Source organism: Ceratina calcarata, unplaced genomic scaffold (genome assembly GCF_001652005.2).
Source record: "Ceratina calcarata isolate Rehan_Ccalc_2016 unplaced genomic scaffold, ASM165200v1 scaffold39.2, whole genome shotgun sequence".
NCBI classification, from domain to species: Eukaryota; Metazoa; Arthropoda; class Insecta; order Hymenoptera; family Apidae; genus Ceratina; species Ceratina calcarata.
This window is the reverse complement of record NW_017162322.1, coordinates 1885321-1906361: the sequence shown is the minus strand read 5'-3', so window position 1 is coordinate 1906361 and position 21041 is coordinate 1885321. Positions and strand designations below refer to the sequence as shown.

General features: G+C 38.3%; 1 protein-coding gene across 2 annotated transcripts in view; it reads left to right on the top strand.

The window, feature by feature from the left end:
- LOC108626043 (lachesin) overlaps positions 1–19288 on the top strand; it is a 98742-nt gene extending 79454 nt beyond the window's left edge. Inside the window, exons 4-8 of one of the 2 annotated variants that reach the window (XM_026814503.1) lie at positions 1916–2059; positions 7867–7986; positions 9164–9301; positions 10490–10639; positions 17875–19288. In XM_026814503.1, the coding sequence (XP_026670304.1) occupies positions 1916–2059; positions 7867–7986; positions 9164–9301; positions 10490–10639; positions 17875–18122 (800 nt within the window). In that variant the 3' untranslated portion in view covers positions 18123–19288. Of the gene's footprint in view, positions 1–1915; positions 2060–7863; positions 7987–9163; positions 9302–10489; positions 10640–17874 lie in introns of both variants that reach the window. The other variant, XM_018026449.2, reaches the window with a different exon arrangement.
- Positions 19289–21041: the final 1753 nt, after the last annotated feature.

Below are 21041 nucleotides of genomic sequence, written 5' to 3'. Positions count from 1 at the left end.
GATCTGAATTTCTGAGCTGTCCGTAAAAATTCATACATATTTTTCACGGTACCAAATATTTTCCAGTTTCCACGATGCAAATACAGGCTAAATACATATTCAAAAACTTGTTTATAAAAGGGATGCTTTGGGAATTTTTTTTAAAAGAAGATTAAAGGGTCGTTTTCACAGTTTCTCTTAAAGCTTGCGTTTGACTTATACGATCCAGTTAAATTTGTCGTACTGTTACACCTTTTACAAGTATATTAATTTATAATAATTGAATTTCGTTAGAAGTTGTTGACCGAAATTAAAAATTAGATATCAATTAAGGAAACTGGGCACTTTACAAATAAACACCGTTGGAAAGGAATATCAATTTTGTTCCTACATAGCACTTTTTAAAAAATACTGAAGCAATCGAACTCTACGTTTCAGTAAACGAGGCCGATAGATATTGTGTATCGAACACAAATGGAGCTTTGAAAAATTGGTATAACGATCGTGAAAACATTGCCTTTGTCCTAGAATCATTTAGATGTACCCAGATGTTGATATGTTCGAAAAATAACATTTTAAGGGCTAAATACTTTAATGTAAAAGTATAAATTTTTTATTTCTTCGTTCACATAAATCCGGAAGCCTTCAGCTGTCGGGATTAAAAAGTGGGATGTAATAATTCTCTTTCAATTGACGAAACTTCACGCCGTGGCCCATTTAAATTGAAATAATATCCTCTGATGAATCAAGGAGAGGCGCGCGGTTATCTTCGTGCTCCACGATATGCCGTTTAATTTTCAACCCTGCGCGCGTGTGCAAAACAAAACAGTTTCCCACCCGCCATTCAAACGGCGATTAAAGTCCCCGAGCGTGGCCAATTATCGCGAATCAATGCCACGAAACAATGGCTCCCCCTTCGACGCGCCTACGTCGAGAGAAAAAGGAGATCAAGACAGAGCCGGCTAATTGGTGTTTAATTCCCCTCTTTGAAAATTTTCGAGCATTTAATTACACGAAATTTAAGATTGCGCCTGAATTTTTATTAAACTGGATTTCTTTCCCATTGCATATTTCAGTAAAAAGAAATTTTATACGTTGACTCTAGAACATGAAACAATGGTGTTTCATAATTTATACACAACGTAATATTTTATATAAATTAATGTGTAACAATTTGGCAGACGACGATAAGGTAAAATCTTCGAAAAACACGTCTGTCAATAGGTGTCAGGCCATCGGAACGCATCGGCGATCGGCCGAATGATTTCCGGTTTTACGATCGGATTGCCATTCCTATGCGAGACAGGCTGAACTCGCTTGTTGTGTACCATAGTCCGGTTCTCCTGTGACGCGACAGGCCCGGAATATTTGCAAATGTACAACGAGAAACCGATAGATCGGTTTCGATGGTGGCCAGATAGTCATCTATCCGAGCGAGTGGTCTCCCGTTCAAGCGTGCACACTGCACGCTCGGTACAGTCTCTGAGTTTGTCTCACAGGAAAACAGATATCAAACAGGAATAGGATGGTGAAGTCTGCGGTAAAATGGTTTTATGAAACGATGCATTCATATTGGAAATCCATATAAGGAATCATGTAACTTATAATTTCAGGTAATGCTTTCAGCTTTCATACAATATGAATGCAGATGAAATTCATGGAAAATTATTGATTTTTCATTTAATATATTCTAATAAAAATTGAATTCTCTGAAAATTAAAGATATTCTATATCCTTTTCTATATTTCTTATTTATATCTTTGTAAGTGTTCACGTTTCGAAGTTAAATTGCACCCAAAGATGAAAAAGTGCATCTCGAATTAAAGTAACTGTCCTTAATTCCTGTATTAACTAATAGCAAGCAAGACGGAATCACTTGAAACAGTTTGTACATGGTGGAACAACACGTAGTATTGCAATGCGGTCATTGTTTCAGTACCACCGGACATCCTGGACGACTCGACGAGCACGGACATGGTCGTGCGCGAGGGTAGCAACGTGACATTACGATGCGCCGCTACCGGCACCCCGGAGCCGACTGTCACGTGGCGCCGTGAGGTCGGAGGGAATTTGACGAACCGTACGTAGTAAAAAAAGAGAAATCCGAATCACCTTTCGACACGTTTCACACTCGATACCAAATCGTAAAGCTTTGCACCCTTTCTCTCATCTATAGCCTTTGAACACTTCTAAGTAGGATAAAATATTTGTGATTTATATTTCAGAAATGAAGTCTAGATTTAGATTAATTTATCCTTCAGAAACAATGACCTGTATTATACTCTTCTCGCCCTCTACGTTTTTGCACTTTACATTTTATGCACATTCAATTTTAATATCCACAGTTTATTCATCTTCCTCCTTTAGGTCACTCCATCCAGCCGGCATTGTTACCCACCCCGTTCCGTGTAGATTGCCACTTTCCTCATGCCGAGTAGCACACTTTCCCTCGACCCCTCACCGAATAAAGCTGCGACTCGGTTGCCTCTCTGATTGCTCGAGATCTTCATTGGGAGACTAGGCCAGGGTTTTGACAGCGCCAGCTGGATGAAATCTTTCCTCTCGTGTGACTCGCTTCTTCTGTGCAATCGAAGGGTATCCTCTTTTCAAGCACCAGGGGCAGATGGATCCTACTCTATAAACTGAATGCGGTTTACGTAGCACAGAAAGTGACGTGTTTGCTGACACACAGCTTCGTAAAGATTCCAGTTTAAGAAGCTTGTACAGGCTTATTTACAGTACACACACCCAGGAGCAAACTCTGTTTATTTAATACTACATCCTTTTAAATCATATTTGTTACATCATGTTTTAGTTGAACTTTTATCGGAGGGAAAACTGTTCCTGAGATATCTCGTATAAGTGCAGCTGAAAATTTCACAGAAATTCAGTTCGTCACGAAATTGATTTTATTATGGAATTGTGTAATCAAATTGCAAGCAAGTTTAAATTTGTAACTTATTTATCTATAAAATTGACATTGCTAAAGAATATAAATAGATCGAAATATTAAATTTATATTTAAATGTAAACCTTAAAATAGTGGAAACGTAAGTTCTGCCTCAATTGTAATTAGCGATTTCATTCAATTACACATAGTAAGTATTGCCTGCTAGAAAATCTGCAATGATTCTTATCGAATTAGCCAAAATAAAATTCAGTTCTGGAACATATAATTAAACATTTTAAAGAAACATTCGTTTTAATGATATTCAAGCTACTGTTTCTCAAGCACAAATGGAAATTGATAACATTCCACGTAGTTGAAAATTGTTTGACGCTTGTATCATCGCGAAAAGATGAATCCAGTTACCATTGATCGCCGGACGTTTTCCAGTTCATGCGTTGTAATTGATTGACGCGCCGCGGTAATACGTTTACGGATGTCATAACGCGTTACACGATGTGTTTTCGGTCATCGAATTCTCTGTTATCCGTCTACGTAAGTGTAACGGAGATAACAATTAATGAAAAATGGTTTCGCTGCGCTTCAATAAAACGTTTTACTCGTCATCTGTATTTCTATAATCCTATAAAAGCAATAGACATTTTATATTTTCAGCGAGTAAAATTAATTGTATCAATTGCTTCTGTCATGTGTCCAATACGGTTCAAGATTAAGCGTGATCGTTCGAATTAAAAAATCAAATTGCCATTTAAAAGTACAGATCAATATTTTATTATTGGGAAAGTTAGCACAGAGAATACAAAATTATCCTCGATTAATTATTCCAATTTTAGGGAGCAATATATCTGCGAACCTGATTTACATCGTTCGAAACCGCAAGAACGTCCAACGGAATGCTAGCAACAAGCGTCGATCCGCCGGGATCGATACTCCGTTCGGTAGTCATCTTTCGAATCGTTTGTCTTTCCCTTCGGAACGTATTAATTTACTCCCGAGACGGCAGCCGGTTAATTAAGCGTCGTTATCCGGATCCACCAATTAATGCGTCGATACTTCAATTACATAAACGGATCGAGTTCATCAGGTACGAGTGGCTACGGAAAACCGGTCTGTCCGAGAATTCGGAAATCGATACGACCAATATGAGTGGCCCGGCTCGGATACCTTACGCCTGTGCCCCGTCTCTGGCGTGGAATCGACGCGGCGCGACGCTCCAGTTTTTAACCCGTCAAAGCCGTCGCTCGTTTTATTCTCATCGATTCTTTTTGCCCCTTAATTACCATTCGCGACCCGTTGCTCGCCTCTCTTTTTACGCAGCTCCTCCGGTAGATTCCAGATCTGCCTCTTCTTGCTCCTCCTCGGAGACGCCATCGCGACTGTTCAACCCGTTCCGGGACTAATTGCGCACGGAAGTGCAGGGAACGTTTCCAATTGTGCAGCGTGCAGGCGCGTAAGCAAAAGGGTCAACCCTAACCGTTTCCTTTCTTCTCTCGCCCACCCCACCCGGGGCCCTTTCGAGGCTCGAGAGCGTTAAGACTACGGAATAGTACCGCAATTCCGACGCGTCTGTGGGTCCTCGGTTGGGCGACAATTTTTCAGCTCGCGCCGCTCCTTTGTTGCTTAGATAAATGGCCGAGGCCTCTCGTTAATTAAGAACCCTCCGTTCCGCGCTTTTGAGTGGCGAACGAGCGTCGATGGCTCTGGATGATTTTTGAAAGGGACTGGGTAGTTCCTAGTTAGGGATCAAAAGACGCGAGATTACGATCTCTCGAAATAATTCCTTAACCAGACGTTCGAAGCTTTAATTTAAAAGTTGCGATGATTCGATAATTTGACTAATTGTGCTCGAAGCTTAATGTACAAGAATTCTCTGGTCACATCGATTTGAGTTGAAAAAAAATTGTCAAAAAATTGAATTCATTTCAAGGGGATTTGATAACGGAATGTATCAGATGTAGGGTTTCATTGGGAGATAAGGCCATAGGGGAAGAGAGAAGAGTAGATAACGGAATGAAAAGGAGTTTCGCCTCGACGACGAGGACGACGGTGTGGCTAGAAAGATAGGAATGAAATACCGGTGATTTATTCCCGGGATGAATCTTTTATCGTCCGCGGCTGGTTTTAAGGAATCGCTCGAAGCATTTGTCGTCTTGCTTCTTCATTTTATTCAATTCTTCTTCGGCAGCTGTTGCCTCTCGCGCAATTCGATCGTGATTCCATTAGGCGATAAGTAGAAGCAAAATAAAATATTCCATGGATCGTATATGTACGTACGTCGTTTCCTCCTCTCTGTGTGCGATCCTCGATGTTTTACAGCGGACACGTGGGAACAAACTCTAGTTGGCGATGAAAAGTAAGAAGTAAAGTCCCTGTCGCCCGACGAAGCTTATTCCTGCCAGTAATTTCAGAGTAGTTAGAGCTGATGCTCGCCTAATTGCCTCAGGACACAGTTCAACACGCGAAATGAATTTCGACGGTTTAAACGCTCTTTTCAATCGGTATTTAAAGGAGTCTGCTCTTTTTTTCTCGAGAGGACGATTTCAATGGGTGAAATTGGTGGAATCTCTCTTTCTCGCGGACTCCTGTATTTTACATATTGATCAGTCGTTATGGAAATAGGAAATTTTAGTAACCCAGTTCACGAGATTTTCTACTCGTCGAGAAAAACTTCTTTATGAATCTTAAACATTTACAGTTAGGTTTGTTGTAAAATGGTACAATGAAACTGATGTGTCAAGTAAATGCGGATCATTAGACCATTACGTGAATGTAGATAACAGTTGTTAGCAACTCGAAGTTAGTAAATTAGTACTTACAATTAGTAATACGTGGTTGCATCCTAACAATAGTTATAGTTTGAGAATTCGCAACCGAGTTCATAAATAGCTGTTCGAAGTTGAATGTTACTGTGCTTAGCAAAATTTTGTGAGAAAACTATTTGCACATATAACAATAGTGTATAAAAATGATTTCAGGTCGTCTAATAAAATTTTTTACCAATTTTCCTACGTACAATGATAAATATTTTTTATTTTGGAATCACTGTTTGAAATAAATTAAACTGAATTAATTACATTAAACCGAACTTTGTTTATTGCGCTATTGATGGATTGCCGCGATGCCACACCGTTGCGAAATGGTGAGACGCATTCGCAACATCGGAACGTAATAAAATTAACGCGATTAATCACATTACCTGCTAAATGGCATTGACGTGCGTTAGAACAAAATTTAACGTGACGTATCGCTTTTGTGTGTGTATGTGTGCATTCAAATTGCGCCGCCGAAAACCTGAATATTGTTTACCGAAAGTCTCGCTTTTCGTGCAGCAAACGAAGCTTTTTGTAAGATTAAATTTTAACGGAAAAAAATCACTATCGATTTTGCGAATGAGTGAAAAGTCACTAAATTAGAAGATTGAATAACAAAGAGTAGCTTCCATAAATTCGAGTTTTATAAACGACTGTGTTTAACAGAGAATTGGGATCGAGAAAATGTATTCAATGGATTCATATATGAGTGATTATTACTTCATGCCGTTGATCAGTTTCATATAATTAACATTTTATTTAGCCAAGCTTGACTCATCGGTACTTTTATCGAAGTCCCTGCAACTTTTGTTAATAAGAAAAATATGGAAGCTTAGTAGCCTCAGGCTTCGAGTGAAACTCCGTTCGAGGGGCTGGCAAATTGATAAACTAAAATAATAATTAAGCTCTTAAATAAGGACGATAGCAATTCAAAAAGTTTCATTACAAAAGTTCAGTCACTCAAAAGGAAAATTTCTTGCAAAATTAATACTTCGACAGCTATTTCACTAAACTTGTTTTAATTAATTTTTTAATTATGAAATTCTGTGAAATTCTCCGCTTGTTTTTTACTTCCCCCGATCTCGTTGACGTATTCGATCGCCTCACATCGAAATTGAGAGCAGTAAAGCTGACGACGTCAACAAATTAGCATTCACTTTCAACTCGTCTGCCATCGGTCGTCATTTTAACGAGTCATCCGCTCGCGAAATTTCGTGGCCCACAAAGTGGGATTTTCCTTACACGCGGTTACATCTTTTGCGGGGCACCTCGAGCGATCTAATTAAATCTGTTAAGCAGGTTTTCCGTTCTTGTCCGCAATGTGCACAAGACTACCCATGTTCGTTCGTTCGGTGCATCGCATCAGGTTCCTTCTCGTGGTTCGAATATTTTCCGCCGGATTACAGCCGCAGCTACGAGCGTAATCATATTTAACATTTACCGTTTCCGGAGAACGGGCGGCAACGTTATTACGCGTAGGCATAGGCATTGATTACAGAAATATCCGGTAAACCCTTTAATGATTACCCCGTTTTATGCACCAGTTAGAGCGTTTCGTGCAAGTATAGTGGTAAACCGAATATTATTGCATTAATCTCGGGACTGATAGTTAGTTACATCCATTGCATTTAGGCAACAAATTCACTCCTATTGTTCTCAGACATAAAAATCACTTATTTGTATACAGTTATTAATTCTAATTACTGAATTTCATGTGCACATATTTTACCGATTAACATCATTTCCACCAGCGTCAAAAGGCACCTTTCGACACCGTTTGGTAGAACTAGTATTAAAGTTCTATTTAGAAATTTAAACTCTAAATCTCGTTCATAATGCATTTATTTTACCCATCATTTGTACAAAACCTGTACCTCGAATTCCTCTTCCAGTTCAGTAAAATAGCTGCATGCCAAGCATCAATTCAACAGCGACGCGTCATTCAACCGGAACATCTATCTACGCGAAATCGACTGCCTAACGCTTTCGGCTTTTCGTGTCATTCACTAGCTTGCCTTCTCTTCGTATTCGTGGCCTGCCGAAAGCTGGACGCGTACGATACCGATTTTTCCAACGCAGTTTTAACCCAATCCCGCAGTTACTGCTTATAACTGAAGCTATTGAACGAAACAACCGCTGCACGTTTGAAAATGTGTTTTGTTGTAGTAGTCCACGGCTCGGTGTTGGAAATAACGCGTGTCACGCGCGACCAGATGGGCTCCTATCTGTGCATCGCGTCGAACGGCGTGCCGCCAGCAGTCAGCAAACGGATCGTTCTCATCGTCCACTGTACGTATCAAATGTATTTAAACCTCGTAATGTCCAATATGTTTACAGTTTATTTCATGACACCGCACGGTCAGACTTCAAATCGGATTTTCCACCTCACGTATACATATAATGCATCGTTAGCTATTTATATTATCTGCGATATGAAAATATTTTAATATGCTTCAGTGTACTTGCTATGTTTTACTACGTCGAATTATGAGAAATCTGTTTGTTTTGTGAAATCGAATTCTATTTGAAAAAACGTAAAATATTTCCAGGTTCCAAGTAGTATAAGTAGCTGACAATAAATTATACGCGTGAGGTAGAAAATGCAATTTAAAGTCTGGCTATGTGGCTGTCGGCAAAGAGGCAGCATAATGACGCCACTTGGGAGAATATGAATGTGAATGGCAGATGCGGGAGACCATTGTTTCCGGTGTTACAGCAACGCCTTAAATATTTCCAGCCAACTAACTTGACAGTCCTGTGGACTGTTTATAATAAAATGTTGTCGAAACGGAATTGAATTAAATGATTTTGTCTGATAGGGATAACAAATTTATGATTAACTATCATCAACGTAGATATTATCAGAAATTTATTTTAGGGCTTTATTGATTCAATAAATTTGTACATAAAATTTATGTAATATCCATCTTTTAATGTTAAAACCGTTTTAATGTCCAACGTTCCGAAGAATGATATTTCCCAACTCTTTAATTTCCAAATGAGCGATTTTTCAAATTTAATATTTTAAATCTTTGCCGTCTGGCTCTCCGATAGGAGCAAAAAATACGCGGCACAGACAGTAACAGGAAATTTGCAGAAAATTGCATTTACTTTGGCGGCAATAACCCACCCAGAAACGGAAGTTTATAGTTCAAGAGGATGAATACTGACATTATAACTCCCATGAAATTCGAACAGAATTATTCATGCAGTACGATTTCACAGATAAAATGTTTAAATATTTAGCTTTGATTGATTCTCGAATTTATAATTCACTGATTTATTTCCCCAACATTTGGTACTGTGTCTGTACGTCCATGTTTTGGTACAGCATGAAATATTTTACTTTACAAATATTGACTGTAGTACAATCAATGGACATACTTAAAAAGTTTATTATTACGTTACAATATACAAGAAAATTCCATTTTACTTGCGGATAAGATATTATAAATTTTTATTATAGTTCAGCCAATGGTGAGGATTGAGAATCAGTTGGTCGGTGCTTACGAGGATCAAACGCTAGTTTTGGAATGTCGCAGCGAGGCTCATCCGAAACCCATCACTTATTGGACCAGGCCGTCGAACGAGACCATCGCGAACGGTACGATAATACATTTAAAAAAGAAAACAAGAAAAAACTTTTAAGTATTTGTTACTACAAATACTACAAAAGGAAGAAATGATAAATCGTGCTTACTACATTTTATCACAAAGCTTGAATACGTTAAACTAACTAAATACGTACTAAATCTTTTATTTGCATGTGAAAACAGGATTATGTTACCGCACTTCGTAGTTTAGCTTTTCCTGCTGGAAGATATGGCGCAATACTTACTTAGTGACGTTAATGCGGTCTTCTCTAATCGTTCCGAGCCAGCATTGTCGTTTAAATGCGCGCCCTAAACCCAGCGGAATAATTGTTAGAAGGAGAAACGAGGTATGACACGTACGGCTCGGCCAGGTCTTTGATTTAACAACAATAATTGATAACAGAAAAGACGAGAGAAAACGAATCATGTATCTCATCTCTCGTATCTTAATCAATTTCTCTAGTAGCTACATGAATCATGGGCACCTTTTAATTGCGCCGGACGAGTCGGAAACATTTATATCTGGATTAATTGATACGTCGCGTCGCTTCGGGCAACTTTTCTAGGCGGTAGGAAAAAACTTGCAGCCGTGGCGTGACAGAAACTCGTTAAATTCGCGGATTGAACGGGACGAAACAAACGACAAGAAAACGAGGGAGCGGGCTGCGTTAAAAAGTGACACGGGACGGCGTGAAATTGTCTTGTTCGATACTCGTTTCCTTGGCTACCGGCTGAGAGGATTCTGCGAAAACATTAATGCCCTGCGTCTGATAGGTCGAAGCGAAATATGCTCGGGTCTTCATTAACGTTAACGATTCATTCGAGGGTCAAATGTAAATGAAACATTGATCACTCAATCCCAATAACATCTCGACCCACCGTTGTAGATACTTGCATGGCATGTTTCTAAAATTGGAGATTGACACCAGATCCTTAAAAGATTCATTGGAAATTTTATTTCTTCTTCAAAAATTGCTTCTTAGACTGCACTCTTATTTAAAAAAAAGTACTTTTAGTATTCGGAAGTTAGAATATCATGTCCATTTTACATTTTAAATCAGCTTTAAATTAGCTTTTTAATGGAATAATAAAATTTGCATTTACAAACAGCAGAGCAGAGTAAAACTGTAGCTGGAACGGTATTATGAGAAAGGCTATACAACAAGATATTAATCTGTGATTCATGTTTCTGTTTGCAGACAACAATTACAAGGTTGAAGCTATACCACAGGGATATGAGATTACGATGAGGCTTACTATAAAATCTGTACAACCTCATGACTTCGGGTCGTTCAGGTGTGTGGCGACGAACTCGTTAGGAGAAACCGATGGAAAAATCAAATTGTACAGTAAGTACATTGATTGCTATACTATTAAATTTGTTTTATTTACGCTCGAATTTATTAATCACTTATTTAAAAAAATCTATTATAATCAACCACGATTTTGATAGAATTGTATAATTTTTTACCGCGCAGCTTTTCCAGGCATAAAAATAATGTATCTGTATTTTAATAAAAAACTCAGTCCGTTTGACGTTTAACGAGAAAACTTCTCTTTTATTACACACACACATTTCATATTCTCGTATGAATTTATATTGCGATATTTTTTCATTTCGCCAGTAATCGAAACTCCAATATTGCCCTTTCATTGTTCCGGTAAAATGGAACTCCATTCGAATTCACACGTCTGCAGTTTAATTGATGCGAAGAACGTTTATTACCAAATGTAATCTAAGCCTATCATTGATCCGTGAATAATTAACGTTATATCAATGTCTGGTTCCGAATATGTTTATCGAGCTGCAGATGATATAATCATCATTAATTTATCGATTAATCGCCGGCACGGTAATTACTCGTGGAAAATGTTGTCGAACAAAATTGCGCAAATTTAATTGCTTGAAAAATCAATTGTTTCGTTTGAATTGGCTCGGAGTCATCTTTGGTCACCGGTTAAAAATTCACGCAACCCAAAAAAAGCAGTGGGATTTTTTATATTATAGTCGAACGAATTTATTTTTGTAACGTCTCATTCAACAGTCGTAATTGCACAGCAATTTCATAACCGCACAACTTTTCTGCTTATCAGTTGGCAAAATCCTCTCGTTATCGTAACTTCCGTTAATTACACGGCTCTGTAACTGCTCGATAACATCGAATCGAGAGTGCCACGGAGAGCCGGTAAGTCCGACGAACGTAGGAAAAGAGAGAGAGAGAGAGAGACAGAGACAGAGGGGGAGGGGAGGGGTAGAGACCATTGTAGCACCACTTAAATTTTGTCGATGAACTCTGAACAAGCACGGAGGTCTTTTCGAGTCACCCTATTGCAGTCGATTAATTCATCTTAATAAATGCCTTGTACTACTTTCGACCATTCTGTCCCGATCGAAGGCATTCAAGCCGAGGAAAACGTTCTACTCAAAAAACTCCTGGCCAATCGGCATCGCTCGGTACCGTTTAAAATTGTTTAAATAATGTATGCACGTCGGCCGAATAGGTCAATCGCCCTGCGAACCGGGAGGGCCTGCCGGAAATAAAATGTAATTGAACCGCTGCACCGTACTGGCAGTCATTATTAGAATTCGAAATTATTCAATTAGCGCGTGTAATTACGTGTCGTTAACCGGGAAGAATAACTAGATCGAGTTTTAGTACTGCGAACTGTGGGTCATTCGACTTCGATCAATCCTAAAAGTTCATTGAATTCTTCGACGTTCTGTTTGTTAATTAAGATAAAGAACAAATAAACTATTGATTTTATTGCAATTAAATTATACTGCCATACATATATGACTCTTAATTTATGAACAGCTTTTTGTAATTTTCAAACGTCAAATATTTCACATAAATTGTTATTACTGATACATGTTTCAAAGCTGGAACGTTGCTCGTTCGCTGCTGGAAAACTTATTAGGTGAATCACGCGTTAATGGTAACAGACAAACTTTCTTTTATTTCTACGTCTCAGCTCTATAATTTGTTAATTATTGCGGGCAGCTCTTTCGCTCGCTCGGAAAGTAATTTAGCCTCGCCAGATTCGGTTTAATTAAACAAACACACGCGCGCAACACGGACAGCGGGACTGTTTAAACGATATTTATTTCGGGCAAGTATCAAGCCATGCGTAATCTCGTTTGAGAACATTTGCGGCCACTCTATTAGCACGTTAAAATCTGGCAATGATCTTTTATAAACTGATGAAAACGTTAAATCGTTGATTTTTGTATACAGAATAAAATTGAATCAGTTGAAAAAAGGAAGAATTTCCCGTTGCCGGGCGCTTAATGGTTTTACTTTTACTCATTAGGTTTGTTTTCTGCTGAGAAAATTACGCTAAAACGCATTCCTTAAACCGGCCCAAACATTTACATTCTTCTCAAAGGACTTGAGAAAGTTAAATGTCAAAGGGGAATGTCGCCTTCTCGCGAAATCGCTCCTCGTTAGCTAATGCCATTAGTAATTTGTGAAAAAGGGGCTCGGGAAAGCAGCAAGACTAAAAACCGAGAACGACAAGAAATTTCAGACCAGTTATGACAGGTCGCGCTGTACTACTCGCACAACGTCACGACGTCATGTCGCATCACGTCACGTCAAATTTCCTATATAAACGTCACCTGCCTCGTCCGTATAATCTCCTGGAAGTTCGTCCACTCGAATGACTCCAAATATCGATTTCAACGGAAATCAGTCCAAGCTATAATTATTTTTCGATTTTGGCATTTGAATCTGGCAATGATATTACTCTGAAACGTTAAAAGCTTTTTCAACGTTCTTCTATAATTTAGAACAACAATCATGATCACTCATATTGCGTGTTAGATCGAAGTAAAAATAGAAACAAAACGGGACAAAAATATTGGACAAAATCAGAAATTTTCTGCTCGTTTCTACTTTTAAAAAGACTGTTTTTTTTTTTTAGGGAACAGATAGAATATTCAACGCTAGTAGGCTGGACTGTCGTACAAAACATATGACCTATAAAACTTGTCTATACGAACACAAAAGCCATTGAAGTTTTCGCAATTATAGTCCGGGTCCGGTGAAAATCTGTGTTTCTTGAATAAACGCCAATGGCCGATTTTAAAGTGACGTGCATACGATTAAACGACGAAGCGCGTATCGGGCATGAGTCTCGGGGTTTCGGCTGATAATTAATCGGTCGTCCGATTAGGGTATCGGACACTGGGAGAAACGGGGACGAATTTAACGAAAGCTTCCCTCGTTGAATGAACAGAGAACGGCACGGTTCGGGCACGTACTTAATTATCGATAATTGTAAATAAAGCGGTCGACAACCCGTGCAACCGTCACCGCGAGTTCCTCGAGTAATTGGCTTCTGCCGTGCCGTTTACTTCAATGCTTCGCGCCCCATTGAGACGTATCTCGAATCGCCCCCTCGCCTCTTTTCTTGTTCCTTCACGACCGAGCGGAGGGCTAATAACGTTAGTAATAATTAGCGGCGGGATCTTACGATCAGGTTATATGCTTCATTAAAGTAGATTAATTCCGACGGAAACTCAGGTCGAGCGTGAGTCGAACGAATTGTTGCATGAGGAAAATGGAAAAGAGCTATGGACCTGTTCAACGGTTTCATTTCTGATCTGAAATTAATTTCACTTTTTGCGACATGGAAGGAATAACAAATGATTGTGCTAATTGGATTGGATGCGACGAGGTACGCTGCAAACGTCAAGTTTCAATGGGGTAGATTGCGTCGCATTCAATTTGATTCTGTTTGTCAGATAAAGAGACCGGCATGACAGGATTTGGTTTAAACGACGTATGCCATTGACCAGTTTTAATAAGAGCCGACGTATAAATTTGTTTGAAGATAGAAATTGAATCACGTTCATAACGAAGAACATTCTTTGTTGTAATATTCTATGGATAGACGTATGTTCGTGTTTTAAAATAATTAACCTTTGTCATAGTCTTTAGGTAGTAGCTTTTGAGCATTTGACTCCTGATCCGAACCATTAGTTCTAGCTCGTTAAATGGGGTTGGAACGCGGAGGCCTACAGTCGCACAATTACAGAATCGAGTTCCACTGAAACCTGAACTTTGTCATTATCCCATAGAGTCTTGTACGCTTGTTTAACGTCGACGACGTAAGTTAATAATTGAAATTAAAGCGCATCGATTTCGAATTTATTCACTTCGCACAATTCACATTGCACAATGTTATTTCATAATTATTACAGTCATATTATTCGTAACGATTGAAAACTTGTTTTCAAAAGGTAAATAAAAAAACTCAATTAGTATGAAATATCGCCTATGAAATCAATGATCCTCATTTTTTAATCGTATCTAATTGTAAGGGACAATGAAGTTATTGTTAAGTGTGTGTGAGTGCAGTATCTAATTGCAAGCAAACATGACAGCATTGTAACCGTCTAAATACAGGATCAAAATGAAATTAAACAACGTTAACCTATTCAAACAAGACGAGTTTGATCATCGACCCACGTGGGATTTAACGTTCGATAAATTTGCAATTGGATCGAGTATCACGTGTCCATACTAAGATTTACTATTCAACTGAGACCGTGTAAAACGACTGATAAATTGATTTAAAATCAGCTCCATCTCCATATATTATCACGCTTATAAAAAATCCCGTTCTTTCAATCTCCTCTTAATATATAAAATTTCCACATTAATTGTAAGACACTCTCAATTCATAATAAAATCTTTTTTGTATAAAAATGTATATGGTTTTATCAATCTATAGTTCACGAATAAAATGCTAGATGAAAAGGGATTTCGTCATTGGGTATGGTCGATTATTGCATCGGATCCGTCGGTCGTGACATCAACTTTTATCGTACGGGAGCTTCGACCGCAAATGACAGAAGCCGGCTGACGCGCTTCCCAGTTACCCCTTTAAAGGAATAATTGGAAGAAGTGTATTTTCGAACAGCGTGGGTCCACGGGGAAAATTAATATCGTCGTTTGCCCGACGACGACCAGCCGGCGTGCTACTGACAAGCGCAACCCCTGGTCCCCAGCCTTTTGCGGCACGCGACGTTTCAATCCACGTGAAACGCGGTTCGGCCCAATTATTTTTCCGGTTATTACTCTTCCCCTTCATGTGTTCCCGCGCGCGATTTCACGTGAAGTACTCGTCGAGTAACAACTACCGATCGCAAGTCCTTCAACAATTTTTACAAAATTACAGTCGAAAAGTTCAATTTATAATAACATATACTTTTTTTATGGTTATCACCCTAAGCAGAATTTGAAGTTCATTTAGTGATTTCACTATAGAGCCTTAGGAAATGAATTTCAGTTTAATCAAATATTTTTGCAATGAGCATTGCTTTATGAGATCTCTTTTAATCAAATCAGAAATTGATCCAAATTCTATATACGATGAAAAAAGGTATCCAACAATTATATGAAATATTCTGATTAATTTTTATTAATATCTTTAAACGTATATGATGCAAATCAGTTAATTAAAACCCTGTTTATATTCCGTCGATCGAAGTCGCGATTCGCATTCTAAACGAACCGAAATTGCTTACGAGCCACGATCGGTCTACTAGTCAATCAATAAACCAATCTGCAGCAGCTTGGTGTCCATCGAGTTGGACAGTAACGCGTGGCATCGGCCGTGTAACGTAACGGATAGTCGCGGAGCGGTTGTAACGCCCGTTATCGCCGATCTGTCCATTAATAAAGATGAACGCGCAGAATCTCATCAGCAGGAACGCCGCGAAGTCTCGCCCGGAGGATTTACTACCCGTCAAATTGCACCGTCGAAAGCCGCTTTAACGTCACCGATCTGTATAAACAACTGTACAGCGTGAAAAAGATGAAGCTTCACCGGATGCTCGCATTTCAAGGGAAAAATGATATATAGGATGAATTTTTCATATACCATTAGTTCTCGCGGACGTAAATTGTTTACGAAATTATTTACATGTGGACAACGCGGGGACATCGCACGCTTGCGTGGTTAATTTAGGGAATGAGCCCGTCCCGAGGTTCGGCTCCACTTTCGGTGCTTTCGCCAGTTTATGATACGCCCGTCACCGTTCACAAGTAGGAAGAAACTCTAAGTCCTCCGAGTCCTAATTAGAATGCGGAATTTACGAGCAACGCAGCGCACAAATTGGCGTCGCGTACCTACTCGGGAGCCGCTCTTTATGATTGACGGAATGTGAAAACCACACCGGTAATTGCGAACTTAAACTCTGATAATACCGCGAACTAACGTTCACGTTTTAAACGTTGATGCCTGACAGAGAGAATGCAACGATATTTTAGATCAGAATCATTCTTATGACAGACATAATTTTCTGTTTTAATGTAATTTAGAATTTATTTATGCAACTTATATATTTCTTCTGAAAAATTTCCAATAAAGATGAACTTTCTAGGAAAATGATCTCAATTAATAAATACGAAGAACAATGTGAAAAATATGGAGAAAATATAGATGCGTTAAGAAACGAGTATGTGTTTAATGCAATTAGTTTGATGTACAAAAGCGACAACCCCGGTGAAGCGGATTTGAAACGAGCTTATCAAATCAATGGGTAGCAGATTAACGTAGAGGTACCGGCTCAATCAAAAGCGCTTACCGATATTCTGGTGTAATAGGATTACAATGCTCCATTGACGTGGGAACATTCTTTGCACGATCTGCATGACATGGATCGCACGGACCACCCATAATACCCATAATGCTGCTTATAGTTCTGAAAATGGAATTATCCCAGTTTTATCAAAGACGACTTATTACTAATTATACAACATTTTTGGAAGCTCAATGCAGGAACAGAGGCTATCTCCTTTAAAAGCATCAAACTATAGGTCAGACTACGAAATGAAGCTGAGCCTCTAGCTGCAGCTGAATCTGAAGCTTTGTCAGAAGTACGTTACACTAATGGTGCACTAACGTTACACTGATCAAGTAACAACGCATTGCGCGTAATGCCGAATTTATGTGAAACTGATAATGGTAAATGCGCACTATAGATCTGTATTTGGAATACTCAAACATCGTACAATATTCGTTTTTTCAATTTTTATACATTAAAACTATCGAATGTAAATTCTATTCTTCATTAGTCTCAATATGTAAGTATCGTTCTGTTCCGTATAAAAATTTCAGTTAAAAACACAATTGAGGCAATGAATTACCACTTCGGGGCAGAAATTGTTTCCCGATCACGAAACAAGATACAATCAATTCGCCTCGAGAAATCCGATATAGATATTTCTTCGAGCTTCGTGACAATTGCATCGGCTTCGAGCAAGCTCTAAATCCCGAATTCTGTCTACGAGGAATCAGCCTTGGGATTTCACTTAAAATGAATTCAAAGGAACTGGCAATTCTTCTCGATAAGAATTTTTATTACTTCAGGCACTATCATTAATCCACGACAAAAGATTTCACTTTGCAATCAATTCTTTAATTCAATTAAGAAACTTGTGGAATCAAGTTATTGCTTCATAGAAAAGATACGACACATTAATTTACTTTATACAAGTGCTTCCCGTTTTATAGAAATAATTACCTTTGAGTTATTTAAAAACTGTTGGTTGAATACATATTTATCTTTCAGGAATCGATAGATCGCCGACGACTCGCAAGCCAAACAGCAGGCGGGACTCAAAGAAGAGCTGGAAGATCGATTACAGTCACGAGAGAAACTCGGCTGGCATGAAGGACGAGCCGATGCTGAAAGCCATCGACGACGAGGAACAGAGCGATTTCCAATCGGCCACAGCCTCGTCGATCTTCGCGAATTTGTTCGCGAATCTCGGTATTACCGCCGTCACCGCCATTTTAGCTGGCGGCTTGTCGACGTAGGCCTTTCTGTGATCATAGTTTCACTCGTCAGGCGAACTGATTAATAACATGTTCCGATGACAAAGTTAACACGCAGGAGGAACATTGATAATAACGTTACACGGTGCGTCCAGGACCAGATTTAGCCTATTTATGAGAATTCCTCGGGCTTGTAAAGGGCTGTCGAAGAAATTGAAAAGGAATAGGATTTTCTGACAGTGAGACGCGTGCTTGAAAGGAACGCGCATTTCTCTTTTGATAGAAATGCCATTCTTTTATTCTATATTTTCTGTTTATAGGTAATATTTTTATTTGAAGGATCTCTGAATTTGTTGCAAGTCGGATATTGGAATACATTTTATTCTCTCTTTCAAGTCATACTTTATAAATCAAAGTACAGAATAATATGCGTGGATGTGTTCAGGAAATGTTGCAACGATTAAGAAATGCAATTAAAGAGCAGATATATATTTGAAGTTATTTGTACCCCCATTGAATTCGATTACAGATTTAAAAGCTCAAAGGGAATTCATTGAAAATTCCAACAACTCGTTTCGTACGCTCGTTGATAGTTCATTGAGGCCTATCGCCACATCGAACAATTATATTTTTTAATAATTATTGTACATCGTTTGTAAAAGCGTTCGATGATGAAATGTGATAAATAGTTTCATACTTCTGACCAGTCTAAAAATTTTTTTGGAACTTGTTGAATTATCGTATGTTCGTTCTTTTTCTTTCCGGAAACTGAAAATTTGTGTGAACGTCCGCAGTCTAAAATACTGAACGATGAGCTTGTTTATCTATGAATTTCTTATTCCTAATTTCCGTATGTAATATGCAGCTTATACTTTGAAAGTTTATATTGTAAAGAACAACAACACGAACAATGTCGTTAATTATTAAGCCCAAAGTACCAGCAAACATAAAATTAACGAAACAAGATGATGCTGAGAGAAGATCATGTAATATATTCAATGTAAAATATTTAATCTCATTTTAAGTTATAACCATATAAAATGGTTCTGATGTAGATGGCTGTCCTAGACGGGTTAATACCAACAAATTAATAATTAAGAAAGAACTTCGATGTTTTATTGAAGACGTAAATGAGTTTATTTTTATTATATATTAATTATTTACAATATATATATACATATATATATATATTTATTACATAAATAAGAACTGCTATTAAAAAATTCATAACGTTATACACTTTTGTATATTATTGCGTAATTTAAAAAATCCATGTGCTTCATGAGCACTTATTGCATTTTTTTAATATAAATTTTCTGAGTTCTGTGCATAATTATACAATAACCAAAGATAGTGCGATAAATGTATAGCGACGTGCACATCGACGATTGGGGTAATATTTTAACGTACCCTTACCAGTGAAATAGCATCGTGCATTTCTTCCACTCCTCGAGTCGACGTTCGAAAGAACGTAGATCAGTACAAGTAGAATAAACCGAGTCTGTAATCAACATGTACACGCATTCTCAACGCTGACTATTGCTTGTCAAACGCGAATCGGGCGATCGTTTCTCGGCCTTAAATAAATGAGAAGGAAAATGATGTGGAAATTAAATAATATGCTTCGAACGTATGTATGTAGATTACAGATTATATTGTTACGAATATATTATGAAGTATACTTATGCACATTGTGCATGTAAAGATACTCTTGTTTGTGTAATTCATTCTTGTTTAATTATGATCCAGTCTAATAGACGTTATAAAAGATCCTAGATTTCATTTGTGAATCTGCATAAACGTTCGTTGCCTATTAAGGGAGAACGGAACTGTATAGTATACATCATCGCATCGTTTGTTTTTAGTCCAGCTTGCGACGACTACCGTTGTGTGTAAAAGTGTAAACGTAATAGAGAACGTGTGATATACCTAAAAGTAAAACCGAACCGATAAATGCTTTCGACGCGTAGGATATAACAGTGGTTTTATTGTAAGATAATAGCGTGTGTACGATAACGTAGACTAAGCCTCAGGGACATGTAAATACGTTAAGCTGTAAGACGATGTCGTGTTAGTTTTTGCATTTGTGATCACGAACCATCATCACCTAACCCGGATTCCTCATCTATCCCTTTCCCGTGTAAATACAATGTAATCTATCGTGTACTTGGGCAATAAATGTTAGACAATCGTATGATTAATGAGTTTTAATTCCAATATTCATTTATTCAAATTAGGTAAATCATGCTGTTGGTAAAAGCTTTTGTCGAATTAAAAAATTAATTGTTAATCTGCATTTAGAAAAATAGTATCGTATCTCTTAAAGTCGTTTACTTGACTTAATTTTGTAGTCACGAGATTTTTACTAACGTAGTAATAAATTATTAAAAATAGCGACCCGACCCAAGTCTGGTCTGGTCGATTTTTATGGCAATTCTTCAAATCCATGTCACTGTGAAAGACTGAAAAGTACTCATAACTTTGCAACAAATTACTATAGAAGCATGAAATTTCTCATGAAAAAAGTCTCCTCTTTAAAATGTCATTTGGTTCATCTTGATCCGATGCCTGATTCCAGAGATGTCGTGCGAAGACGCTTGTCTTTCTCGCACATTGACCGACTCTCCAGTCTAGACGCTCAGCACCGAGGAGAGATTACTAAAGAGTGGCAACGCCTGTGTTAACGCGCGGCCCGAAAAAAGGGCCCAAGAGGACTCGAACTGGCAAGGTAGATTTATGAAATCCCACAGAATGACTGTTCCGGAGTGTACCGACCTTTAGGCTCACCGATGCCGGTGCCGATGCTTTTTTCCAGCACGATAGGTAATAGGTAACCGTAGAACGTTGATATTATCAACGTTATACTTGATTCGAGATTAGTACTTCGGAAAGAGAATAACTATCATTTTCAAATTTTGTAACACTTGTATTACTTTATTTTCATTAGTGCACACCATATTT